The 26,376-nt window shown below is 59.4% G+C and overlaps 6 protein-coding genes across 6 annotated transcripts; 3 read left to right on the forward strand and 3 right to left on the reverse strand.

Moving 5' to 3' along the window:
• Positions 1 to 145: 145 nt before the first annotated feature.
• BDZ90DRAFT_229394 (hypothetical protein) lies at positions 146 to 2,417 on the forward strand. The gene has a single exon (XM_025505039.1). The coding sequence runs from the start codon at positions 286 to 288 to the stop codon at positions 2,263 to 2,265; it is 1,980 nt and encodes a 659-aa protein (XP_025364986.1). The 5' UTR covers positions 146 to 285; the 3' UTR covers positions 2,266 to 2,417.
• On the reverse strand, positions 2,415 to 5,133 carry BDZ90DRAFT_229395 (putative heat shock protein Hsp88). Its single transcript, XM_025505040.1, has one exon. It carries the CDS (start codon positions 4,793 to 4,795, stop codon positions 2,432 to 2,434), a length of 2,364 nt encoding a protein of 787 aa, XP_025364987.1. The 5' UTR covers positions 4,796 to 5,133; the 3' UTR covers positions 2,415 to 2,431.
• Positions 5,134 to 6,947: 1,814 nt separating this feature from the next.
• On the forward strand, positions 6,948 to 10,049 carry BDZ90DRAFT_229396 (hypothetical protein). Its single transcript, XM_025505041.1, has one exon. It carries the CDS (start codon positions 7,088 to 7,090, stop codon positions 9,983 to 9,985), a length of 2,898 nt encoding a protein of 965 aa, XP_025364988.1. The 5' UTR covers positions 6,948 to 7,087; the 3' UTR covers positions 9,986 to 10,049.
• Positions 10,050 to 11,360: 1,311 nt separating this feature from the next.
• Positions 11,361 to 16,802, forward strand: BDZ90DRAFT_257457 (hypothetical protein; the record flags this gene model as incomplete). The annotated part of the gene is made up of 1 exon (XM_025507958.1): positions 11,361 to 16,802. The coding sequence occupies one exon, from the start codon at positions 11,361 to 11,363 to the stop codon at positions 16,800 to 16,802; it is 5,442 nt and encodes a 1,813-aa protein (XP_025364989.1).
• Positions 16,803 to 16,928: 126 nt separating this feature from the next.
• BDZ90DRAFT_272873 (1-acylglycerol-3-phosphate O) lies at positions 16,929 to 18,387 on the reverse strand (the record flags this gene model as incomplete). Its single annotated transcript, XM_025508781.1, has 2 exons — positions 16,929 to 17,764; positions 17,851 to 18,387. 2 exons carry the CDS (start codon positions 18,385 to 18,387, stop codon positions 17,075 to 17,077), a joined length of 1,227 nt encoding a protein of 408 aa, XP_025364990.1. The 3' UTR covers positions 16,929 to 17,074.
• Positions 18,388 to 22,547: 4,160 nt separating this feature from the next.
• Positions 22,548 to 26,308, reverse strand: BDZ90DRAFT_229400 (hypothetical protein; the record flags this gene model as incomplete). Its single annotated transcript, XM_025505042.1, has 2 exons — positions 24,106 to 26,308; positions 22,548 to 24,026 (listed from the first exon to the last, which is right to left on the reverse strand). Coding segments are annotated over exons 1-2 (3,440 nt in total), but the record flags the coding sequence as incomplete, so codon positions are not given.
• Positions 26,309 to 26,376: the final 68 nt, after the last annotated feature.

The raw sequence follows: 26,376 nt of genomic DNA on the forward strand, positions 1-26,376 counted from the left end.
GTCGTACGACGGTGTCACTCTCCTCGACTGCCCGGTGTGGGCGGGGATTCCGGGAGGCCCGTGCCCGAGGCCTCGGAACGGAAGAGGGGCGTGGAGGAGGGCGGAAACAGAGTAGCAACTGGGTCGAGTTGTATGTGTCCGACAATTCAAGGATCCTCACATCATTGACGATCTAACCACTCATTCACTTGGCGAGTAGGGGAGAGCCTTCGCCTGGGCAATTCCTAAAGGTGGAAGGCCAGGCATATTCTGCCATCGATCGATCAAACCTTCAATCGGCCAAGGATGGACCTTCACCAGCTCACGGCCTGGCTCAAAGCGCCGCGCTATGAGGATCATGAGGGCAAGTACACATTTGCCATCGTCGTGCCGCCTCTGACGCCAGAGCTCAGGAACGCAAGGTACGGGGTGTGGACCAATGCGAAAGGCGCACTGTCCGCTACGCCGCCGGAGGACGGAGAAGAGGAGGACGAGCTGGCAAGTCGAGCTCAGTCCCCCATCGTGATTGATGATTCGCCCGCACGACTTCCACGGCAAGAGCCTGAGGCTCAGCGTAGTCCAAGCCTTGGCAACGGGCAACGCCAGCTCGCTGTCTCCGATATTGTGTCCGTTTCATCTCCTCAAGCACAACGTCGTAAACAGCGCAACCAATCCTCCCTCTTCCGGGCCAGCGACGACGACTACGAGAGCAGCTCCGACACCGAGCTCCAGCCTTCCATGTCAGAGGCAACTCCGGGTCGTCAAGCCAGCGGGCACACCAGCGCAGAGCTCACCAACACCGCTCTCACCCATGCTGATCGCAATGAGGCCTCGTCATCCACACAGCCTCTGCCTTCCAGCGGACCCCGCCTTACTGCACAGGAGAGAGCTCGCGCGGCGGCAGACGTCATCCGCAAGCAACGCCTCGAAGCCGAAGCGGCCGCAGAGGCTGAGGAGGTGGCCAGGCGAGAAGAACAAAGAGAGCGCAAGCGGAAGAGGAAGAGGGAGAAGGAGGAGAAGTTGGCAGCAGCGGCAGCTCGCGCGAGGAGGAAGCTCGGCAACGGGAGCGACGCGGACGATAGTAAAGACGACGTTGCCAACTTGAGGTCGAATTTGAACGCGGATGCCTTTGTGCGGGCTACGGCTCCAAAGGGCCGCAGAGATTTCCGATCTCAGTTGCAGAAGCTCAGCAAGGCGAGGAAGGGGAAGAACAAGCAGCGTAACATCAGGGATAGCGATGATGACGATGACGAAGGCGGCTCGTCGTCGGACAGTAGCTCATCCTCGTCCTCGGGTACATCTTCGAGCTCGGCCTTCGTCGTCTCAGACGATTCCATTGAAGATCAAAGGGCGCGCAACGACATTCGTGCAGTCGAAAGTCAGCGAGCTGGCCAATTGCACCGTCCTTCCGCTCGTCGCCCCTCACCATCCAGCCGCTCGCTCGGCATCACCAACAGTCGCAATGGCGGCGGGGGCGGCGAAGGGCCAAGCGCTTCCGCCTTGAGTCGCAACGACGCTCTCCTCCTGCATGGCCGACTGGATCTAGATGAAGCTGCCAGCGAGTTCTATCACTGGGTAGTCATTATGCTCCTCTCCCTCCCCGTCTCACAAGAAGACGAAGCCCTCATGAATCGTGCCCGCTCACGCCTTCAATCACACGTAGACGATTCCCTCCGCCTCCTCTCTACGCAGGCGCAGCGTCGCCAATTCGGCTGGTACCTTCGACACTACCCTCTCTTCAAGCGCGAGGCAATGAGTCGCCACGAAGGAAAAAAGGGCTGCGCGGCTTGCCATCGCAAAGGTCAGGCGTGCGAGTATCGCATCATACTGTCTGGAAAACCCTACAAGCAGGATACCCTCGAATGGCTCGATTATGGCGAGGATGCGGAAGACTCGAGCGACATGAGCTCGAATGACGAGAATCGAGCAGAACATCAGCACCCTGCCGACTCCACTCGCACCTACTCTCGTCGCCTCCCGCCCCCGACCGCGAGCGCAGAGGCGAAGAAGAGCTACACCTCTCATGGGAGAGTGCACGTCTTTCAGTGCGGATCGAGCTGCGCAGAGAGGGCAGAGGCGATGCATGGCATGATTCATTGGCAGTACGCTCAGCTGAACAAGGTGCATGGCAGTAGGGACTTCAAGGTGCTTAAGGAGAAGCAGGCCAGGGGTGGAGAGATCACAGCAGAGGATGTGGGGAGGGTGGCGAGGTCGAGGAAGGATTACTTGAAGGGGCATCTGAATTGGTTCAGAAGCGTCGCTACGAGACTGGCCAAGGCTAGGTAGGGGGAAGGTGGCTGGCTAATGGGAGTGGAGCAATCCCATCTTGTACCTCATGATCACGGCAGCAGAGCATCATCATCTCACGCACTCGCTCGCACGCATCCACGACTGTATGAATTCCTTCTATCGATATCAGAAGCCAGTGCTATCGCCTCGCCTCAGCACTCGTCTAGTCGACGTCCATGTTGTTCGGCGCCTCACCCTCAGCAGCCTTAGCCTCCTCTCCCTCCTTTGCCGGCTCCTCAGCCTTCTTCTCATCCTTGGGCGGTGCGTTGGCCTCAGGTGCAGGCGCAGGCGGTGCCTTGGGCTTGAGCTTGGTCATAATAGGCGTGCAAACGTAGAGGACCTCGTCCCTCTGCTTGCTCATCTCAGCCGCAGTGACCTTGGGGTCCTCGTTCTTGGGCATCTCAGCCTGCTTGGCAAGCTTGCCATCGAGCCAGTGAGCGGTGTTGGCGCACTTCTCGATGACCTTCTGCTTCTCCTCATCGCTGATGTGCGAATACTTCTCGTCGCCACCCTGTGCCTGCTCGAGGAAGCTGTTGAGCGTCTCACGGAGCGCCGAAGCAGCCTTGGGACGGAGCTCGTTCTCCTTGAAACGAGCAACGATGGGGCCACCGATCTTCTGAAGCTTCTCGATGCGCTCCACGTACGCAGACTTTGTTGCCTCGTCGCCCTCGTCCGAGTAGAGCCACTCCTCCTCAGCATTCAAGGCAGCAAGGTACTGTTCCTTCTCCTTGGCCTGGACGTAAGGGCGGAGCGCACCGTCGAGCTTGGAGCGCTGGTCGTAGATCATCTCCTCGAGCGCATTCTTGCGGTCAGCCGTGTCGATGACGAGCTTGTCGTTGGCGTACATCTGACCCTCGAGCTCCTTGAGCTCAGCCGTGATCGAGGCGTCCTTGGTGCCCAAACCGGAAACGGTGGGGAGGTCTTCCTTGCGCTGAAGCTTCTTGACCTTCTGCTTGATCGTCTTGGGCGGCTCGCCGTCGACCTGAGCGGCGTTCGGGTCGGGGACGTCCTCCTCCTTCTCTACCTCCTCGACGAGGTAAGCGCCCTCGAAGTTGAGTACGGAGTGGAGATTGAGCCTCGTCTTGACCTTGACGATGGAGTGGTCCCCGCTGGCAGTGGGCTTGACGCCCTTGACGGTGAACTGACCAAGGAAAGGGTTGATGCCCTTGGGAAGCAGCTCCGGGTTGGCGTAGTGAGCCTCGAGCGAGAAGGGCTCCTTGCGGTAGAAGGTGAGAATTTTCGTCGAGGGAACAGGGTTGTTGGGCTGGAAGACGAGCAACTCAGTCTCCTCGTCGACGTCAGCCTTCTCCCAAGTGACCTTGATCGGGTAAGCGGTGACGTCGTGGACGGCAAAGTCACGGACGCGGAAGACGGGCGAGAGGGTGGCGCACGCAAGAGTGGCACCACGAGCGACGGCCTCGTCCTGGTTCGAGGTGAAGGAGAGCTGCTTGCCAAAGAAGGCAGAGACGCGCTCCTTGAGCGAGGGCACACGCGAACTACCACCGACCATCTCGACGGAGTGGATCTCGTCCTTACTCAGGCCGGCCTGGGCGAGGGCAGCCTCGAGGGGTACAGTGACCTTCTCGAGGAGAGGAGCAATGAGGTTCTCGAAGTCCTCACGCTTGAGGGATGACGAAGCGTCAATGTCCTCCATGAGGGACTCGACGTTGAGAGGGGCGAAGGCATTGGCAGAGAGAACCTTCTTGAGGCGCTCACAGCCGGCAGACAGACGGAAGATTGCCTTGGGGTTGGAGAGGACGTCAATCTTGTACTTGCCCTTGAACTCCTCTGCAAAGTGGTGGAGGAGAGCAATGTCCATGTCACGACCACCGAAGTTGCGGTCTGAGGCAGTGCCGAGAACGGTGAGTTGACCCTTTGAGAAGGCAACGACGGCGACCTGGTAGCTCGAGTGGCCAAAGTCGCAGAAGACGACGTTGCGCGGGCTCTCAGGCTCAGGCAGGTCCGTCTTGGTGATACCATATCCAAGGGCAGTGGCGGTGGTGTCGTTGATGAGGCGAAGAGGGTTAAGACCAGCGATCTCAGCAGCGTCGAGCATTGCCCTTCGCTGCGAGTCGGTGTACCACTGGGGCACTGAAAGGACGACGTCGCTGACGCCAGCACCACCCAACTCATTCTTTGCGGTATCCCTGAGCTTGCCAAGGTACATGCCCATGAGCTGCGTTGCTGAGAAGGTCCTCTCCTGATTCTCGAATCGAACCTTTACCCCTACTTCTCCCTTTGTGTCAACCAGCTCAGCATTGACAAACTTCTTCTCGTGCTCCTGGACGTCCGAGTCCTGGAGAGTGCGTCCCAAGAGACGCTTGAGAGATCCTACAGTGTTCTTGAAGTTGGACGTCTGCATGGTGGCAGCTGCCTCTCCAATGGCTCTGTTCTTCTGGCCAAAGGAGATGAGCGAGGGCGTTGCTCGGTTTGACACCTCGTTTGCGAGGACGTCAACGCCACGCTGTCTCGCTGCTCCAATCTTGGACGAGGCATTGCCGACATCGATGCCTACAACGGAGGCCATGGTGATGATGTGAGTGGGGTGTATGCGGGTAGTGGAGTGTTAGGAAGTGACCTGCGCTGCGATTCAGTCTCTGTGTCGTCGTCGATAGATTTTTGGCCACGAAGATCCGACTTGGCTGCGTGACTGGCTGCTCTGCCCGCCTCAGTGTGTCGTCGCAGCGCCCTGCTTGCCTGCTTGCCTGCCTGCCCGTCCGCCCGCTTGCTCCCGTCCAAGCCAAGGGTCGACGTCGACGCTCAAGAAAGAGCGAATCGCCGCGCACATTCGGTCCGCTTCGACTCGACTGCCGCGCCTGCCCGCCCAAGCTCAGCGTCACCGCGACGTCGTTGGCGCTACCAGCGATGGGCGCGCCATGGCAGCAGTATGATGGCTCAGACAAAGTGGGCGGTGCCGTTGCGCAGCCATGATAGCGATGGTGATAGCGGTGATATGTTCATTGAGAGGCGCGCAAATACACAATAGGCACGTCGCAAGGTGGATGAAAAGGGGGCTAGTGCGCGTGGGCATTTTCATGACGCACAACGACACGAGCACATGAGAAAGGATACGTGAAAGGTGGACTGGAGAGACCTGAAGTGACAGAGGTTGATGCCGCCACTCGAAGTCTCATTTGACTTTGCTTATCGCCCACCACTCGTACCTCTTTCCACACCATTGGTCACGACCTGTAACGCTCACTCTGCCCTCACTTCTTGCCCTGCTGCTTGCGAGCCGTCTCAGCAGCGACGTACCCCTGCCCACCAAGGAGACCGAGCACACCGACCGAGACGGCGCTGACGACCCTTCGGTCCCAGCGTTCGATGTTGGCACGCTCCTTGTAGACAAAGTAACCCAGACCACCCAGCACGGCCAGGTTGACGGCGCCGAGGAGGGTACTCCATGCCTTGGGGTCAGAGGAGAGGTGCTTCCAGCCCTCTTGAACCTGGGCAGAGACCTCCTTCGTCTTCTTGGACAGGCTCTTCTCAGCCTTCTTGGCTTCGCGGCGGATGTGCTCTGACTCGTCGCTGGCAAACTTCTTGGCCTTGTCGGCAGCGTCGCGAGTCTCGGTCTTGAGGTGCTCGAGCTGGCTGTCAGAAGGAACGACGTTGACCTGGTTAAGAGGCGAGGGAGGCAGATGTGAGCGATGATGTCGTGAGATGGTGGGGGGGGGGGCCCAGAGAGGGCACCGAGAGTGCGGCTAGCGATGTGATGCTGCGACTACGCCATCGAGCTCGGCGCGACTATGCGCAGATGACATGCGTAACCTCGATAGTAGATCTGGGTACCATCCCAATGCTCCTTACTTGACATGCTACTGCAGGCTCACCTTGTTAGAGTCGACGTCTACGGAGCGGTTTGGCGCGTTAGCCCCACCGGCAGAGTTTGACCCCTCGAGGAACTCACTCGAGGGCTGGGCACCACCACCAGCTGAGTTTTTGGATGCGGCGTTGGCGTAGGACATGTTGGGCGAGGAGTTGTCAGAGAAAGTGAGTTGTAGGGGTCGTGGTGGTGAGAAAGAAGGATAAAAAGCTTGATTGAGGAGCGGCGGTAATGCGGTACGAGACGATTGGTGGACTCCTGCTGCGATCGCACCTCGCAGCAGCCAGGTGGAGCGCTCTCTTTCTCTCTCTGTGTCCTCTGCCTCGTTGCTGCGATGCTGCCCGCGTGCGTCACTCTGCGACCCAGCCCACAGCGCTCAGTGTCCCCGCGCTGCTCAGCCTAGAGCAATCGCCAGCCACATGAGCGAGCTACGCCCGGCGGCTCCCATCGGCCCATCTCGGTACGATCGTGAGCCCCCGTCGCTCCCTATTGCGGTGCAACTAGGGTTGCGAGCCGGTGACGACGACGATGACCGAGGGGACGGGACAAAGGAAATCAAGCAATGTCTCATTGGCATCCTCATGACGATGCGTTGCAGCCTGAGAGCGAGAGATACGATGGCTCTGAGGAGACGCATTTCAGCGCTATGAATTCGACAAAGGCGCCAATGGAAGGTCGTGGGGGACAAGATACTGCAAAGCATGGCATGACCATAGCATCAGGCGGCCTCGTACACCGCGAGATTGACATTGGCTGAGTGCTCGCGGACCACCTTGACTGGCCTGGCCTGGCTTGAGCGGACACGGGGCGGGCGCGTCTCGGTGCTCGACGCGCTTGGCCCTCTTGAGTCCGCTGCTTCCGTCCTGCCCTTTTGTCACTTCTCCTCACCCCACCATCCTCCCTTTCTTTGCTCAGTGGCTCCTCTGCAAAGTCCCATGACTCATTCGAGAGGCCACAGAGCGATTGGGACCGCCATTGAAACACAAGCCGGTGACAATGAGCGCGTCTAATCGATTGGCGCTGTCAGCGACGCCATCAGCGACGCCATCATCAGCGTCAGCTCGAAGACCACGGCCCGTCGCAGCTGCCACCTCGTCTTCTTCGTCCTCGTCTCGTCAGCCGCAAATCAGCAACTACTTCACCAAATCTCAGCAAGCATCAAAACAGCATCAGCATCAGAATACCCCTCCACCTGCCCCAGAATCTGTACCAGCACCAGCTGCATCCACCGCCTCCAGCTCAAAGGCTCCACCTGTCCCAGCTCGGAAGCTGCACCTCGCCGCCCTCGGTCGAGGATTTGCGTCGACACAGTCGCCGTTGACGTCGCTTTTCAAGTGGGTCCCCGAAGACGAGCATGGCGATCACGAAGACTTTTCTACTCCAGCAGTAGGCGCTCGCCACCTCTCGGAGGACGAGGACGAAGAGGAGCGTAGATGGCTAGAAAGGGCACAAAAGCTTCGCACGAAATCTAAAGGCAGCGATGTCTCAGAGCCGCTAGCTGCTCCTGTCGATCGAGAAAGCTCAAGAAGTGGAGCGAGGCGTGCTACATCAAAGTCACCGCTACCGATGCGGATCCCTGAAGAGGATCGCACAGAAAAGAGGCAGCGAAGCAGAGTTGCCTCACCCGTGGAACAAAGACGAAGGAGACCGGCTACACCCGTCAACGCTGTCACTCCGAGCCACAAGAGCCCAAAAGCAGCCGCTTCTCGCACTCGCACACCAAATTCCGCTCAAAGGCTCGCTGCTGCTCATGCGGCTGCAGGCGCGGTCTCACCGCAGTCGCCCTTCCAAGAGACGCCATATATGCACCAGTCCTTGTCAGAGTTCTCGCTCATGCAGTGGGAGATCGACGCTCGTCGCAAAGCACCTCAATATCGAGTGTCTGCTGGACTACAGCCCACGGCAGGCGACCTAGATGCTCAGCGTCAGGTGGAGCGAGAAGCATTTGACAAGGCAAGGAGGGAAGGCATCGCTCGATCGATCGGTGCGCCAACAGCTATTGCCCAAACAACAATCAAGCATGTCCGGCCACCACAGCGTCCAGTGAGCGCCGGCGGAGACGTACGCGTACCTGTCAAAAGACCTGCAAGTCCACGTCCAAGCAACTCAAGCCCGAATAAGCGCCTCCCTCTTTCACCTCGCCGGCAGCCGACCGCAACGGGCAACATGCATCGCTCGGATCCTGTGGCAAATCCGGCTGCCATCCACGCTGACGAAGACAGCGACGAGGAGAGTCTCCTACGACCTGGTCCGTCGCCTCCAAGGCCAACTCGTTTCTCCTCATCTCAAGGTCGTGCTGCACCTCCACCAGCGCGATCAGCAGCAACGCCCGTCGCTTCTGTCCCTGCTATTCGCTCGCCTCGATCGCATCGTAGGATCTACGCCCTCGAAACGCAAGATGGCGAGCCACTCCCTTCGCCCTTCCATGCACGCCGCCTCTTTGCCACAGGTGGCGCCGATCCGCGTCCAGCCGCGAAGCCATCTGCGGTAGAACTATCTCGGCAGCGCGAGGCATCTTCGAGCCTATCATCGGCGCCTTCGTCACCTACTGCTGTTGCGGAAGCGGCGGAAGCGGCCAAGACGCACTACACCACATCCTCGCCTAGCCTGTCTCCGCAATCGCCCATATCCACGCCCCATCATCGTGGTGCTCTTCTGCCAGATGAAACCTACCGCGAGCCTGACCCTCCTTCGGAGATACCAGAAACGCCCGCGCGCTCCCAGCCTCCTCGCACTGCCAAGTCAACCGCAAAGAGGGGGCCACTGGGACAGGCATTGGGTGCTCGCCTTGGCACCATCCAATCCACTCAAAAGTGCGTAGTGGCGGCCGCAAACCGTAGCGCATCAAACACGGACAGCTCCTCGTCGCTGTCTTCACCGCCCGCTGAGACGCAGCCACTGGAGGGCGAGTACGATGATAGCGACGACGAAGTGATTTTAGAGACAAAGCAACGCCAGCCGACACGTGAAAAGCCGGACGAAGTGGATCGTGATGCTACGCAGCCCTTGGCATTCTCGCCGTCGCCAGAGCCGATGCCAGCCGATCCGAAGCGATCTAGCAAGACATCAACTTCAGCATCTCAAGCTCGGCCAGCAATCTCCCGCTGGTCAGCCGTAAACGATGCTTGGGCAGATTGGGAACAGCCGCGGGAGAAGCCCTCGCGGACCAGCCATCAGCCGACACTTGGGCGCTTTGGCTTTGACGAGACGACGCGGTGGCCATCTACGACGCCACACGAGGAGCAAAGGAGCAGCAAGAGTGCAACGCCAGCTGCGCGGGGCCTCACGGCGGCGCAGCGAGCTCATTTTGCTGAGCACCCGCTTCCTCGCGACCAGACCGACATCTTGAGCGACGAGGAGGACGCAGACATCGAGGAGGCAGTATTGCGTCGCGATCAGAATGGCAACAGCAAAGAGCGCGATGCTGCGGACGACTCGGGCTTTGTGGATGCGGCCAACAGTCCAGTGGTGCCTGCTCGGTCTCAACGGGTCCTTCGCGTGGTACCATCGCCCACTCGAAGCTTCAATGCCAACGCCGCAGCAGCTGCAGCAGCTGCTCAAGTTACGCGAGCAGATGGGAACGACGATGATGGTGATGGAGGCGAGACTCAGCCACTCGCATGGCCTTCCTCGCAGTCATCGCATACAGAGGACGAGTCACCGCCACCTCTGCCATTGCCAGTGAAAAGACGTCGCACCCAGGGGAAGGAGGCTCGACCCATCGGTGTGATCAGGCGCGCAAGCGGGCGTTTTGTTGGGGGGAGGGGCGATGAGGAGGACAATGGACCGACGAGCTCGCAGACGTCTTCATCATCGTCTTCGACATCGTGGGTACCCAGGTTGGACCAGGGTGCGGGGAAGGAATTTGAAAGCTTCCTAAGCAGGCTGTCTTGACAATTTCGGGCGCACGATCCATTGTTCATTCTTATCAAGAGATGTACCCATATTTCCCTCCCTTTGTCTGACGTAGATCTCCTTCCTGCGTGAGACAAGGCTTTGTCCAGGGTCCACGATGCTACGGTAGACAAGCAACGACGCCTTGGGCGTTGGTTGCAACTCGGCTCGTCGAGATCGCCTGGTGTCTACGAACAAGCGAGGAACGAGAGATGGAGCGGGCGGCAGGGCGAGCGCGTGAGTGACGTGCGACAATGGGCCGCCGCGTGTGAGATCTTTGATGGTCAAAAAGAGCAACATCGGGCGAGCCTGCGACGGGCATGCCACGTAGCGTGCGCCATGCCATGAACATGAACTGAATGCGATGCCAATTGAGCATCGGTAGCGTCGGGGCGCTGCTGTCGTCGTCGTGGTCGTCATTATCATCGCCCTTGTCAATTCACTTAGGCCGCGGGCTGTGCGTGCATTGCTCGCTCGCGGGTCGACAAGACCGCAAGTTGAGGGTTGGACCCTGTTCTGCCCTCTCACTCAGCTCAAGCGCATTCAACTCAGAAGCCCCGCCGCGTCTCGACGCCGAGCGCCCTGCGACGTGCAGGAGAGAATCTCGATAACCTCCATCAGCTCCCGGCTGCTGGCTGCCCTGTCTCGCTCTCGTTGAGTCATGATGATGATGATGCGATGAGGAGCGCGGAGACAAACAGGGAAGAATGAGATCAGTCCGCAAGAGCAGACTTGAGTCTGAGCGAGGAACAGAAGGTCTATCGGTTGAGCGGGCTCACTGACACCCAAAAAAGGGGGACCGAGTGTCGAAGCGCGGAGGAGAAGCGGGTCTGGGAGCGCAGGAGAAGCAGCGGCGAGGACGAGCGAGGGAGGGGAGGGGGACAGTGCGCTTCTTTGTGCATGTTCGTTCGAGCGACGCCCCCGCCGGCTCTTTCGCTTCGTACCTATTGTCGAGTCGCCTTTTCCATCCTCATTACCATCGTAGTCCCCCCCTCCCTCCCGACCACATTCAGCGCAACCTCTCGCGCGGCGTACGCTAGCACTCTCCTGCCGTTCGCTCACCCAGCGAGGCTTGCTCGCGCCGTTCCTCGCGTCTCGGTGTCATCGTCACTTTCGATCCCTCGCGATAGCAAAGGCAGCCATCAAGTGCCGTGCCTTGGTAGAGGCAGCTGTTCTGCCAGCTCCGATTGCCTCGACGGGTGCTTTCATGCCTCTTTTGCTTGCATGGACCCTCGCCGCTTCGCTCAACACGCAGCCGTTCCCAGCATCTTCCTTCTCGGCGACCATCAGCCCCCTCATCTGACAGCAAGGGTCACGTCTGCAGTCAGAGACGGCTTGTCTCTGCTGCTGATCGACAGTAGCTGTCACGCTCAACATGCCAAGCTCGACGAGCGGCGGCAGATCTAGCACCATCGCGACAGCTGCTTTCTCTACGCCTTCGACGTCCACGACCCACCATGCCGGGCCAGGTAGCAGACGGGTCTTTTCATCGCGGAATGCTGCGGGCCAGACTAAGCCAGACAGCGCGAATGCGAGCACTGTGGAGCCTCAGGCTCCCATCACGGCTTCCTCCGCGGCCTCTCCGAATATAGGTGCTTCACCTGAGCGTCCCACTCGACGCGCGCCTCTTGCGGCCGCAGCTCCGGTCTCCCGCTCGCCGTCTTCTTCTCGAAATGCTCTGGAGCGCAGAAGATCCAAAGCTGGCACTCGGTCTGGTACCTCATCCTCAACTTCATCCACAGCATACACACCATATAGTCAACAGCACCACCGCAGCATGTCCGTCCAGTCGCAGGCTTCTTCGAGCACCGCTACAGACGGCGCGTCCTCATCAGGCCGGGATAGCCTGCTCTACCGCAAGGCATCTTCTCGAGCCACCGCAACTGATGGCAGCGATTCGCTGGGCAGCTTGCATCGCAGTCGCAGCTCGGCGAGCACGATACCCACGAGCCCAGACACGGAGCCTCTGGTCGTCATCAGCAAACAAGCAGCGACCGAGGCTGGTATATTACTATCAGGTGCAACAGGAGAAGCTCAAGATACTGCGCCGATGGTGACGAAATCCATGCATGGCGGGATGGCTGACCTGAATCACCGGAACAAGCCGCTGCCTGTCCCGGGCGTTGCAAATCGCGAGGGCTCAGAAGCGCTCTTGACGCCGCAGGATGCATATTCGCACTCTATTCGAAGTGCTGCCGCCGATGAGAGTGTGAACAGTATTCCCTCTTCGTCCAGTGCAGCCGTCGCGCCCAAGTCGCCGACGATGTCATCTCGGTCGACGCTCCGATCAGCCCTCATCTCTGGCGGCAAGTACCTCAAGACGAATCAGCTTTGGGGTCAGCCTAGCACTCGACAGGCTCGAGCTGGCGCTCAACCTCCCTCGTCCGAAAGCGATACCCACTCGAGTCCTATCCAACCGTCCCCATCTGCATCAACGTCCAATGTCAGCGATGCTGGGGGATCTGCCACAAGCAGCAAAGAGGCTACGGCAAGTTCTCATCCCCCTCGCTCCCATTCACCCTTCCTCTTCAAGCGCATGTCCAAGTCCAATTTGCATGGGACGTCGCCGGCGAAGAGCATGGCGGCGAAGTCTGCGTCTACCACCGCCGTCGATACCTCGACTCCTTCCTACTTTTCTCTCAGGCGTGGCTCTCGCGCGCGTCAGGAGCTTACGGGCGTGGCTCATGAAGTGGAAGTCGGCGAGGCTGTCACAGCTCCTCGATTGCAACAAGCAGCTAGCGAAGGTGTCACTGAGACATCGCAAGCCCCCACGAGTGCTCCGGAACCTCTGCCTTCACTACCTCTTCCCAGCATCTCGAGGAGCCCACCTTCAACGGATCTCGCCACCTTCATGACGCCATTCACGGCGCCACCTCTTGCTAGGCCTCCGCTGACACGGACGCGGTCAAAAAGCGTCGGCGAGGTCGAAGGTCACCTAAGCGGTGGCGCTATGCCTGCGGCTGCGGCCGACCTGTCTCCCACCAGCGTAGATGTACCTCTGCCCGAAGCCAGTCAGCTTGATTGGTTCCACCTCCCACCCATCGAGACCTCGCAGCAGTCTTTTATGGGCTCTGGCATGGATCGTCAAGCCTCGTCGCGGCGTGCTCCCTCCTCATTCAAGTGGACACGCGTGCTGAGTAAGAAAGGCAGTATGTCAGGCAAGCCATCAGCTGCCTGCGACTGCGACGAAGAGCAGCCGCCGCCGCTTCCTCCTCCGCTTCACGCTCGTACGAGCATCGAGAGCCGGCGCGTGGCTAGCCCACGAGGCTCGAACGTGTCCAAGCAGAGCTCAAAGACGGTCAAGCAGGAGCGAGGCGACGTCGACTTAGCAAGGCTACGCAAAGCGAGTGCAGCTTCTGCTCGCTCTCAGGAGACGAGCCCTCGCATGATCCGCAAACAGTCTCGCAAGGGCCAAAATGAGGGTACGCAAGTGTACGTTGCGCCCAAGGCAGCAGCCAGCACAAGCTCTGTCAGGAGCAAAAGTAGCGCTGCCGGTCCAAGTGGCCATCGCAAGACATCCTCGGGATCTGTCAACGCTTCTTCGCCTCTCTCGCCGAATCTAGCGCAGCTTTGGTCGACGGCTGTCAGGATGGGCGAGCCCGTTGACTTCGTCGATGGTGGAGAAGACAGTATCGATGAGGTCGAGCGAATGTTGCCCCCGCCGCTATTGTCCAACACATCTGTGCCTCTCCCTCCAACTTCAGACGGGCCGAGTCCCAGGGATCAGAGTGCAAACCCCCAGCTCCGGCCCCCCATCGCCCCGCTTGCCACAACCTCAGACAGCAGCAGTACATCGCCCAGAAGCAACTCAGATCGCTCAGACAGCTCGTTGCACGCATCAACATCAACTCGCAAGACTCCAGGGCGCTCTACCTTCACGCGAACTCTTGCTACCGTCTTCGACCCCCGGCCATCTGTTGCTGGTCGAAATGACTACACCCCACCGCGACCTACTTCACCCCCCATGCCACTCCCGCCTCGCTCAGTATCTTCCATGAGCGGCCTTATCACGCGACGTATCGGTGCCACTCCTCGTGGTACGTCCAAGACGCTGAATGCTGGAGTCACGCCAACTCGAGGTGCTGCGCCTGTCCCATCTCCAAGGACTTCTTCGGCGAAGCTGTCATCATCGAGGGCGCAAGCATCCTTGGCCGCTGATCCCAGCCCATCACCTTCCAGGGGCGGACCTTTTGGCCGACGTAGCCTCGATCTGATGTCGAACATCCCTACACCGCCGCGCCGCATCGAGTCTTCAACGGTCGACTCGCCGTACGCGATCATCCAGGGCGGTTCGACTGCGGTAAAAAGAGTGGCGCGCGGTCGTCCGACTGCACCAGCCCAGACACGGACCCATGTCGCCCCCAGAGAGAAGACAGCGTCAACGATCCTTCCCAGGACTGGTACAGCAGCATCTTCCCAGCAGGCTCGCGCTGCGAATGGCTACCTGCCGCCCTTGTCATCGAGGAGGATTGAGAGTGAGCAGCCTGACTCACCAGACCGCTCCATCCCGCCGCGAAGCTCGTCGCAGCCTGGCGGTCTCAAGAGCAGCAAGTCGACCCGGCAAGAATCCCCTGTCCTGGCGAAGAAACCAGCTCCTTCGCTTCGAAATCCGGCCGCAGCTTCGAAGCTGTCTCCGGGAGCACTCAAGATCGATACCTCCGTGGCTAGTGCACCTCGCCAGCGTATGCCACGCCCTTCGTCCTCGCTGGGAGTGTATGGTCTCGACAGTGATGCGCCCACGATGCGTCGGCTAAATCGCCCACACTTGCAAGATTTGGACGACAAAGCTTTCCTGGAGATGCTCGAGGGGGCGAGAAGGCAACACAATGAGCAAGCAGCAAAGGATGCAGAGAAGGCAGAGAAGATCACGCGGATGGCGCAGATGGGGATGGCTACGGGATACAAGGCGTCGAGAGATGTCAGTGGCAGGGAGAACACTGAGCATGCTGTGACTTCAGCACGGCCAGGTGCGAGTGGGTCTGGCGACGTCACTTCGAGGCGAGGACGAGCGGTTAGCAATCCTCGCTCGTCGACCTCTCGCAGATCATCCAGCGCCGACGGTCGTCTGGGGGGCAAGACTCACGCCGAGGTCCGTCACGAGGTCAGGGGTGCCAGTCAGGGCGATCCTGCCGCCATGCAAGCTCTGGCTGGCGGCAACAGCTTTGACAGTGGATTGCACGCGCCTCTGGCGCTCACTGCAGCTCTGTCCCAGCCTCATCCGCCTGGCTCCATCGCCCTCGTCGCGGCCAATGTCGGCCATGCTAGCGGCCAGCCTCAGCTGCACAACGCATTTGCCAACGATGACGACTGGAAGAGGGAGGTGCGTGCACTGTTCATCATTCGAGAGCTCCTCGCCACTGAGAAGAGCTACGCGCGCCACCTTGAGAGCTTGTTGCAGGCTGTGCGAAAGAAAGCTATTGCGCCGTCGTCCTCCTCGGCCTCGCCTTCCACCACCTTCTCTGCAGCCCATGGCAATCGCAGCGGCAACGGACCTACGATAGCCAAACGTAAATCGGTCGTAGGCCTCTCAAGCGTCACGTCAACGGTTAAGTCGTCATCCTCCAACTCTCCCTCATCTGGCTCTACGGCAACAGCTGTACCGATTGATCGCCATCTTCCCTTGATGCGCAACCTTCTTCCTCAACTCATCGCTCTCAGTCGCACGCTCTCGTCACGCATCGACTCCAACCCAACAGCATCTGGCGTGGGAGCCGCCTTCGCCATCGTTGCTCCTCAGCTGGAAGCCACCTTCGTCGCATGGAGTACGGCAGCCAATGAGATCATGGCCGGGCTGCGACACGCGCAGGGGCCGAGGGGGAAAGCGAAGGATCGACTCGTGCTCACATTGGCGCCGTATGATTCCACGGAAGCGCATGGTGTCTCTGCAGACTCTGCCGCAGCGTCGTCGCCAAGCTCATCCAGAGGCGTGTCACACCGTTTCAGCAAATCGATGGACGCCCACGCCCTCACACGCCCTTCAAGTCCAGAGCTACGGGGAGGTTCAACGAGGGTGAGCGTGGATTGCCCTCCTGCATTTGCAGCCACCTCAGTCGATGCTGAGCTGGGTGTAGCCGGCAAAAAAGTGTCCAAGAGGCGCAGCACGATCAGCAGCGTGCATCCTCGCAACTTTACCAAGTCGAAAGCATCGACCAGTGGCTCTGCGGACGCTCTGGGCGGAGACAGGATCGACGTCAATGGCAGGTCCATCAGTCGCAAAGGCTCTCTTGACGCGCTCAACAGCCAAAGTGTATCCGGCCCTCCTCCATCCCCCTCATCGCGAATTGCGATGGGTAGCGACGTGAGCCCCATCGCACCAGCATCGCAGCCTCCCTCCCGCTCCGCTTCGCCCTGGGGCTTCGCTTCGACCCGACGCAGTCTGGCCGCTGCTGCTAGCAAGCGTCTATCGTCGTCCATGTCAACCATTGACGTCCCAGCCACATTCGTCGAGCAGTCGCCCAGCGGCGGTATTGCAGCTGCGTCAGCAAAAGCGCTCTCCCCACTCGACGTGGCCATCATGCCCCTGCAGCGCCCGCCGCGCTACCTTCTCCTGCTTGCCGAGCTGGTGCGCAATACGCCTGCCAGCTCATTGAGCCATGCGAGGGTCACAAGGAGCTTGGAGGCGATGCGCGGGATCGCAGCAAAGTGCGATGTGGCTGCGGCTGCTACAGCCGCGCAGGAGAAGACCACGACGACTGGTGGAACCAGGAAGGGGAGCGGAACCGTGTCGTCCACCGCTGTGTCACGATCGACTACTCCAAGCGCGGGAGCTTCACCCACTGCGCCGAAGAGAACAGGACCTTCGACATTGTATCGCTGACTACCTCTGGACCACTCAGCATCGACTCACTCGAGCGTCTACCTCATCACTCTTCACGCTCTCTTGTCTTATTATTTGCCGTGGCGAGACCTCTCATCATCGTCGACATGTCAGTCAGTCAGTAGTCTTGTTTGGTTCTCTGTCGATTCCAATCTGTATACCATTCCTTCGTGACCCAAACGGTATTAGTGGTGTTGTGCCGCTACATTACTGCCTTCTCAACCTCTTCTGATGAGCTATCCTATGCTGCTCCCCGCTGACGCACGTCCTGCTCATTTGGTCTGCGGCGCCTCAACCAGCACACCACTTCCCTCGACATCATCCTGTGACGCAGCCGGCCTCCTCTGCTGCGACCCAGCGCCCGCCGAATCGCCGACGGCAGTACTTCTGCCTGCCCTCTCAGCCTCACTGACCAGCCCATAATCATCTGGCTGCTGTCCACTCGTTCCTTTCTTTCTCAGCTCATCTTCCTGCCTCTGCGCACGTTTGACATAGTCTTTGCCCTTTCCAGTGCCTACAATCTTGGCCATCAGGCCAGCAACACCGCCAAGACCCATCTCGCCTTGCGCGAGGTTTGCGGGGACGGACGAGGCAGAGGGGTCGACGCGGGATGGGCGCTCTCCTGCCGTAGAAGAGGAAGCGGTCGAAATGTCAAAGGATTCGCGCTCCCTGTCCATTTCCACCAATGCAGTCAGCATTGCCTTCCTGACCTTCTCCGTCAGCTCATTAACATCGTCCTTGCCCAATCCCTTTGTCTCAATCGGCTCCAGCACCTTGATGCGGATGGTCCCTCCCTCGAATCGGCTGCGATTGTCGAACAAGCGGTGATAGTTTTCGCACACGACGGGCACGAGGGGAACTTGTGCTTGGACGGCGAGGTGGAACGCGCCCTTCTTGAATGGGAGGAGGTCAGGGACTGGGAGCTTCGATCGGGTGCCTTCGGGGAAGATCCAGAGGGAGAGCTGCGGCGCGCCAGTATAGGCAGGAAGATGGCGGTCAGCAAAGAGGGGAGCAGGCGATGGAGCAGTTTGAATACGCAATGTCTCACTTTCTTCCTCTTCATGGCGTCTCCCACCTGGTTGAAAGACTTGACAGCGTCATGACGATTCTTTCTGTCAATGAAGACGGCCCCGCTGAACAGCATATACTGTCCCAACAGCGGAGCGAACTTGAGCTCCTGCTTAGCCATGATGCTGGCCATCTTGGGGAATATTCTGCCCAAGTACAAGATGTCCATACCCGTCTGATGATTCCCTACAAGGACAGCTGGCCGAGCTTTCGCAAAGTTCTCCTCGCCCGACACGGAGAATCGCACGCCCGTGAGCGTTCCCGCGAGGAGGTAGAAGGAGCGAGCGACGACGTAGTTGACATTGAGACGCTGTCCTACCAGTCCCATGAGTATTGAAACGATGACACCATAAATGGAGCAAACGCCCAGCGAGCCAACGTAGAGAACGAGGTTGAGGTAGAAGCGGGCCTTTTGAGAGCGCGGGGAGAGGAGTGCGAGGATGGCAAAGGCAGAGCCTAGCGTATAGCCTAGGGGCTTTGCTACTGTGACCATGATGTCCCAGATGGCGGACAGCATGGGCGGGAGGGTATTTGAGAGTAGGTTGAGCGAGGGCGTGGAATATCGATGGTGATGAGTGGGGAACCAAGGCCAGGCTCCGCTGCCTCCCTCGCTTCCCAGTCTCGGGCCACTCTCGTTGCCCCATAGCGGTGAGCAGTCGAAGGGACGCACCGCTTTGCCGGCCACGTGGAGGTTGCGCTCAGGCCATCTCGAATCAGAAGGGCCTTAGACCCTTGGACCGACGTCGCTTTGTACCATCCTTCGCATTAGCAACCTACCTTCATCTAGCGCCCTTCAGCCCACCTCTTGCACAAGCAGGCCAGTTTCGAGTGGCCCAGGCTCTGCTGGCAAGAACCTTCGGCCCGGCATTTGGCGCCCCTGCTCAATCGTATCGACCCGCGCCCTCATCTCGCCGCCGTTCTTATCGCTTTGCATGACAATATCGCGCTTGAGCAACCTGATTTCGCATCAAAATGGCCGGCATCGCCCCGCCTCCCTACGAGCACGAGGATGACGGCAACAGAGAAGAAGAGCGTCTGACGTCGACAGCGGACGTAGCTGCTGCTCCTGCTCCTTCCGCTGCACCACACTCTCCATCCTTGGATCCAGCAGCGGCAGGCGAAGATCCAGTCGACCTACATCTCGAAGCCATGGCGGGCAGCATCAAGCCCTCTCCTCTCCCCATTCCCAATGCGCCGGACTCTTACTGGCTCGTCACTTCAACCTCCCCAGGGCCCGATCAGGCAGTCCATGATGGTCGCTCTCCTGGCTCCTGGCCGAGCACTGCCGGTATCATGGACGTCGCTATCATTGGCTCAGGCATCACTGGGATAAGCGCAGCCTATCACCTCGCAAACCAGCTTCCCCGTGGTACACGTATCAAAGTCCTAGAAGCCCGCTCCTTCTGCTCCGGCGCCACAGGACGGAATGGTGGTCACTTGACTGCGAGCTCCGCCCTCTCGTACCTGGACATGGCCTCCAATCCTGCGCATCTAGCCAGGTTCCTTGGCATGGAGCAAGGAAGAGAGGAGCATTGGGGTAATGATGTGGGCGTCAAGACGGATGAGACCATCAGGAGGATGTTGACGCTCGAGGCAAGGACGGTTGCGGAGATTTTGATGATGGTGAGGATGGAGACGATGAGAAAGGCTCGAGAGGCTGCGAAACAGGGCGATGCTGCTGCTGGGACGGATGCCTTGTCAGACGACCCAGAGCTGGTGTGCGGCTCCAATTGGCACCTGTGCTTCTCGACGAAGGAAGTCGACGCATACCTGCGCTCAATCGAAGCTGCAAAGCGGGCAGGGTTGGGGGACTTTGCGCTCCAAGTGAGGCGGGTGCCAGACGACGAGTGGAAGCAGAGACTTCACGAGCCACACGGCGTAGCAGGCGTCTTTGAGATTCCGGGAGGCACAGTGCACCCTCGAAGACTCGTCGCTCTGCTCTGGCGTAAGGCGCTGGCCAAAGCTAAGGAGCGTGGCGTCGAGCTTGAGGCATGGACTCACACGCCTGTCAAAAAGGTCGAAGCCGCCGCCAAGTCTTCGGAGCCCACCATCCTGCACACCAAACGCGGTCCACTCGCAGCCCGCTACGTGATCCATGCAACAAACGGATACGTCTCCAACCTGCTCCCGAAGCAATTCACCGGGCCTCAAAGTGGTGTAGTCCCCACTAGAGGGCAATGCATTGCTATTCGTCCCTCCCCCACTACCGTGCCTACCAACACCGATCCGCTCTGGGCAATGGGCTTTTCTCTCAACCGAGGCTACGAATACCTGCAACAACGCCCCACTGCTGTCCGCCAGTCTGGCCGCAAACCTCCATCCTGCATCTTGGGCGGAGGCCGAGAATCCGCAAAGGGATACGAATGGAACGTGGCGGACGACTCGACTTTCAACGCTAATGTCTCTGCGGCACTCAGGCCCATGTTGAGCCATATCTTCCCTACAGACTTCGATCCGCGGAGAGACGCTGAGGTCGACTTGGAGTGGACTGGGGTGATGGGGTTCACAAAGTCAAAGGATCCTTTCGTTGGGCCTGTCACGATGGATCCGCCCTTGAGGGCGTCTGAGGACGGGAAGGAGCAGGCGCAGACAACAGTGGAAACCGTGCCCGGGCAGTACGTCAGCGCCGGATACTCCGGGCATGGTATGAGTCGGGCATTTTCTTGCGCGGAGGTGGTGGTGGATATGATTGTTGCTGAGGAGAGGGGAGAGAAGTGGGAGGCGCCAAGCTGGTGAGTAGCGCGAGGAAGCCGAGAAAGGCGAGACAGACATCTGACTGACATACACTTCGGCCTCCGCACAGGTTCCCACTCTCCTTCCTTACCACTATGCCCAGGCCGCCAGTCGGCGCCACGGAGGACAGCCTCGCTGACGGTAGTGCCGGACTGGCGGCGTCCAGCGGTGAGATGCAGCAGTCAGGTGCGTGAGCTTTGAGATGCTAAGCCGCTTCACCTATCGCGTGTATATAGAAGTGCACTAGCTTGCCTTTAATCGTCATTCGTCATCAACATGCTGGTCTGACTTTCAATCACCCTGTCCCTTCCCGTTGTCTCCTGCCTCTCAACCTATCATGCTCTTGCAGGTCACGGATCTCTCCATCCTTATCGAGAGCGTCTCTTGGCGGCAGGATCGAATGCCTCAGGCCAATTAGCGCTTGACGACTCGGGCGAACAAGAGCCGGAAGACGCCCATCGTTGGACGGCCTGCCAATGCTATCTCGATTCAGATCCCTCTTTAGCGTCAAGATTGAGCAACTTCCCTCCCCTGGGCTGGACAGTGCAAGACGTGAGAGGCGGTGCGAATCACACTGTCGCACTGCTGCGGCGCGCGACTGGCTCTCTCAAGGGCAAGGAGACCGAGAAAGAGACGCAGATCTGGGTAAGCGGAGACGGGTCACTTGGTCAATTCGGCAAGCCTACTTGGGCCCCTTCCTCTAGTAGTGACAAAGGTACGACCGTATTCCGTCGCCTTGCTCCAGAAGACCTTCAGCCAGCATCTTCGACGAAAGAGGGTAAGCGCAAAGAGCCCAGCCGTATTGCAGCCACATGGAGCAATACGTTCGTTGCTCTATCTCCGCCACCTGAGGAAAGCGAGGAAGACGATGAGCTCATCTGTCTCGGCGGTGAAGGTGACTTTGGGCAGCTCGGTCTACCTGCTTCAGTCGTCAGAGAGCGAGAGAAGGAGGCAGGGCCGCACATTGTTTCCCTGCGAGTGACCGAAGAACTGCGCGAGCAAGCTTGGAGGCAATGGGCCAAGACGACCAGTAGTACATCGGGAACTGCAGCTCCGCAGCACCTACAGCGCTCGCCTCTTCGCATCCTTTCCATCGTCGGTGGGGTCAGACATGTGCTAGCTCTCGCCGTTTGGCAGGAGAAGGCCCATCAGGCTGCAGAGGAGGGACCACGAGTCGCCGCCTTGTTCGGCTGGGGTGCGTCGCGACATGGACAGCTTGACGTCTCCTGCGACAGTGGGGATGTAAAAAAGCGCGAGAAGGTGCAGTGGGAGCCAGAGATACTGAAAGCCTGGCTGGTACCCATTGATCCTTCTGAGAATGGGTCAATGCCTATATTGGCGCCGGGAAGAGATCATACTGCTTTGTTGGTGCCGAAGGAGTGGGAGGCTCTTGCTCAGGATGGCGCTTCTACTTCACCTCACTTCCTGGCCTTCGGCTCTGATAAGGCTGGCCAGCTCGACGTTGCCTCCGCCACTGAAGCGGAACCGAGGAGCGTGGAGTGGGTCGGCTCGACGTGGAACTCAACCTTCGCCCTTGTCGACCCTGGCCAGGGCGAGCGTCGCCTGCTAGGAAGCGGCAAGGACGATAAGGGCCAACTCGGGCGCGGGCGAGCTGGTCTGCCGGGCGTCACAGCTGTACGCCTGCCGCCATTGAGTGACAGCCGCCAAATGAGCATCGTCTGCGGTTCAGAGCATCTCCTTGCACTTGTCAAGGCTGACGATGGAGACGAGGTGTGGGGGTGGGGGTGGAACGAGCATGGCAATCTTGCCCTGGACCCAGGGGAGGAGGGCGAGAAGGGCGAGATTCACGAGGCTGTGAGGATATGGCCGCCTTCAAGGGTGGAGCAGGAGCTGCTAGGCTTGAGCGGTGGTGACAGGGTGACGAGAGCATGGGCTGGATGCGCCACCAGCTTTGTCAGCGTTGTGGTTGAGGGGAGCGAGGGAGGAGCACGTTGACAATGATCATGGAATCACAGGAGGAAAATTGGCGTCGAATGATACAGGAAGAATCTGGGTCGTACCGGTAGCCATGCACTGCAAGCCCTCTACGTCGCGCCTCCATCAGCCGCGCTGCCGTTCCGCCAACTCCATCATTTCCTCATCCTCGTCCCGCCCTCCCCTACCCAATTCAGCTCTCTCTTCCTCCTCTTCGTCCTCCTGCTCCTCTCCCTCTGCGCAGACCTCCCAAGCAGCCTCCACCTCCTCAGGACTCAATACCATCTCCAGCAGATCGCTACAAAGCTCTGCCACCCCTTGCAGCTCTCTCACGCAATCCTGCGGTAACCAGGGCGGTTCTTCCGCGAAGGCGAGGCGGGAGAGAGAGAGGACAAAGCAGTGTCGTATGCCATTGAGAAGGAGGTGCGATTCGTGAGAGTGGAGGTGGTCCATCAAGTGACTGTTGGTGCCTTCGTGGTCGCCGGAGGATGGGGAGGAGCTGTGCTCGGTTTCGTTTGACCTGGAAGGGGAGGCATAGAGGTAGAAGAGTAATCGAGTATCCACCACGAGCCTCTGGCAAATCTCCTCCGCCCTATTGTCCCTCGCAGATATCCCGTGCCCATCGTCGTTCCAAATCAGATTCGAGTCCGCGTAGATGCTCTGCACGAGCGCCGCCAGAACCGTCTTGCTTTCCCTCGCAAGCAGCAACGCATCATGATGAGTGATGATCAGCTGTGTCAGCAGCGTCGCGACTGCAACGTGCAGATCGTGTGCCTCGCTCGCCTTCTGCTTGGACTTGAGGTCCACGAGGTGCTTGCCTAGCAGCTCGAGCAGCGGAGTGCGCGATGAGGTGATGAGGGAGGGGAGGGACTGTAGGGCATCGTCGCAACGGCAAGCGATGAGCGTCTTCCACAGGTCGGGCTGGGGGCAGAGCTGTATCAGGAGCCGTACAAAGCGGCGCATGGTACTCGCAGGGCGAGCTGCGTCGAGAAAGGTAGGTATGAAGCCTGGAGCATCGAAAAGTTCCTTGAGATGACGGCCAGATTCCACGCCGAGGTAATATGCAAGGACTTCGACGAGGTCAAGCATGGAAACCAGCAAAGCGTCACGTTGTGCACCACCCATGTCCCACGGCTGCTTACGGGCGGCTTCGTCCTGCTCACGCTGCTGTTGCTTGGCTTTGCGCGATTGAGTAGCACCAGGCGCGACCGTTGCGGGTACGAGGGTCTCCGCATAGGGGCTGACCACTGAAATGGGGCTACTCAGGGCCAGAGGTAAGATGCGACAGGCCTTGCGCATGCTTTCGATCAGGCATGCATTGAGGCGGAGTGGGAGGGGCGCCGCTACCTGCGGCTGCGTCGAGGGTGAGGAGGCCTGTGCCGCGGTGAGCTCGTAGGGAAGGTCTCGCGAAACAAGGAAATTGACGAAGGCCGGATGAGAGATGCAGACTGCCGTCATGAGCGCCAGCGTATCTTGTAGTGCATCGATCTAAGCGAGAGAGCATTGGAAAGAGAAATATTAGTGACCATCGTTCATCCGTCTCTGCTCTTGCTCTCGCCCTACTCACCATGCAGAGTCGCAGATAGACAGCCATCAGCGTTCTCAGCGCGACGGCCAAATCCTCGTAGAGGTCCTCCATTCCCTCGCTCGCGCTTTCCTCGCAATCCCAATAATCTGCCTCTGTCATTGCGACGAACGAAGCTTCGTCCTGCGGCAAAGGGTCCCCAGCACTTGTGTTGGTGAGGAAGGCAAAGCGACGCTCCCCATCACTCGAGCTCGCACTGTTTGTCACCGTCGTTAGCAGTAGCTCTGTAGCAGCGCGGTGGCGATCCTTGATGGCGTCAATCGCCCCGGTGGGCACTTGCGTGTCAAGCAGACGATGCAGCGTGGCGCAGTGGTCTGGCACCAGATTGGGCAGGGGTACCGCGGCGCTCAAGTACCGCGAAGCGGGGAGGCTGAGCGGTGCAAGTGGTTGAGAAGAGCCATGCCCCAATAAGAGTGCAGCCAATCCGGTCCGCTTGCGCGAGAACCACGATATAGCCCAAAAATAGCGATTCTGTCTGCTTTGTGCGAGCTTGACGGACCATTCGGGCTGCTCAGGTCGAGTGTTGCTGCCATTCGCTGAATTGACCGCCGCTAGGTCCTCGCTGGTTGTGTCGCCATTGACCTGCACGTCAAGGTCACCCGACGGTGATCGATCCTCCTCTGCTCCCTCCTCCTTGCGTTGCTGTTGCTTCTTCGCCTTGCGCAGCTGCTTTGAGGCGCTGCTGGCGGTGGGAGTGTCCACGTCGACAAAGGAGTTGTCAAAGCCCGCAAATGCTCTTGGAGGAGGCTTGGGCGTCGCCTTCTTCGCCGACTTATCCCTTGGCAGCGATCCCTGCCGCGCAGCACGAGCCTTGCTCGAGGACGGACTCATGTCGAAGTCGTCGCCTCTTTCCCGTCTTGCGCGACTCGGACTGCCTGTCGCGCTCCCAGACGTAGGAGGGGGCATCACCCCATTCCTCCTTTTGGTAGGCGTTGTGGGAGCGACTGGAGGGGGGATATACTGCTGCTGCGTCGCAGCCCCAAATGCCTGCGACGCCTCCCCCGCCAATCTCCTTGCCCTCCTCACCGAAGCAGGCCAGACTGTTCTAGCCGTAGAGGTCTCTTGCGCAATTCGATCAAAAGCAGCCGTCGTCTCCAGTCGCTCCTTCTCGCGCGCAAAAGTTTTCTCCTGCTCCTCGAGCTTTCTTTGAAATTCCTGCTGCTGTCGCTGAGCAGTCAAGTGCAGCTCGGCGAGGTCACGCTCGGCTTTATCGTTACGTTGACGGACCATCTTGATCTCGCCGTCCCGCTGGTACATGGCGTTTGTGCGCTGCTTGAGCTGGGAAAGGGCTTCTTGCAGCTTGCGCTCCATCTCTTCTTTCTCTCTGCGCATCTCGAGGATGGCTTCCGAGTCTGCGGGTGGCGGCAGTTGCTGCTGCTGCTGCTGAGCCGCATTGCTGCCGTTTTGCGCAGGCGGTCTTGACCCGGCTTCGACTGCGCCTGGCTTGCTTGGGGAACGAGTGGCCTGCTGCGAGAGCCTGACCATAGCTGCCTCCTCGACCTTGGACAACGCTTCCACGTCTCCATCCCCCCAGTCATGCTCATCCGACCACGGATCATGTGGGACTGATTCTCCATGACCAGCTCCCAGCGCCGGTGGTCTGCCCGGTCCACGATGGCTGATGTGATAATCGTCTGGTCCTGGAGGGCGAGGCTGCTGCAGGCGCTGATTCAGTTGTTGCTGCGGTCGATGATCTTGTCTTGGTGGTGATTGGCGCGAGGGGACTTGGACATAGCCACCCTCATCCGTCCACATGACCTCTGGCGTCTCCTCATCGTAGTCGTAGTGATCGACTGGTCGAGGAGGAAGAGGGACGGAACGAGGGCCAGAGGCTGCTCCTTGGCTGAAGGTCAACTTTTGCCGCTTATTCGAGGGAGCTGTATGCTGTTGATGATGATGGTAATCTTGTTGCTGCTGCTTGGCGGTTCTTTTGCGCTGAGTCGAAAGCAGGGGTGCGACTACCTGAGGACCACTCTGAGGGGCCGGCTGCGCCGACTGTGCTCGGACAACTTGGGTAGCCTGGAGCTCTGCTTGAGCCAGCGACGCCTCATCGAAGCCCTCGTCTCCGTAGAAAGCGTCGAACTCATCTTCATGCGTCGTGTCTGCTGCCGCTGCCATAATGGCAGGATGACATGCGAGCAAAGGAGGGCTGACGGGGACGAGCGGGGGTCCAGAGCAGAGAGGGAATGGAAATGAAGATGCAGCCAAAAGACACGGAAAGCGAGCGACGCGTCCTTGAGATGAGGCGGAACA

The sequence above is a fragment of the Jaminaea rosea genome (genome assembly GCF_003144245.1).
Source record: "Jaminaea rosea strain MCA 5214 unplaced genomic scaffold BDZ90scaffold_1, whole genome shotgun sequence".
NCBI classification, from domain to species: domain Eukaryota; kingdom Fungi; phylum Basidiomycota; class Exobasidiomycetes; order Microstromatales; genus Jaminaea; species Jaminaea rosea.

What these genes read in the sequence shown, in the direction of transcription:
- BDZ90DRAFT_229395 (XM_025505040.1), bottom strand. Translation starts at nt 4,795, where the DNA reads ATGGCCTCCGTTGTAGGCATCGATGTCGGCAATGCCTCGTCCAAGATT.
- BDZ90DRAFT_229396 (XM_025505041.1), top strand. Translation starts at nt 7,088, where the DNA reads ATGAGCGCGTCTAATCGATTGGCGCTGTCAGCGACGCCATCAGCGACG.
- BDZ90DRAFT_229394 (XM_025505039.1), top strand. Translation starts at nt 286, where the DNA reads ATGGACCTTCACCAGCTCACGGCCTGGCTCAAAGCGCCGCGCTATGAG.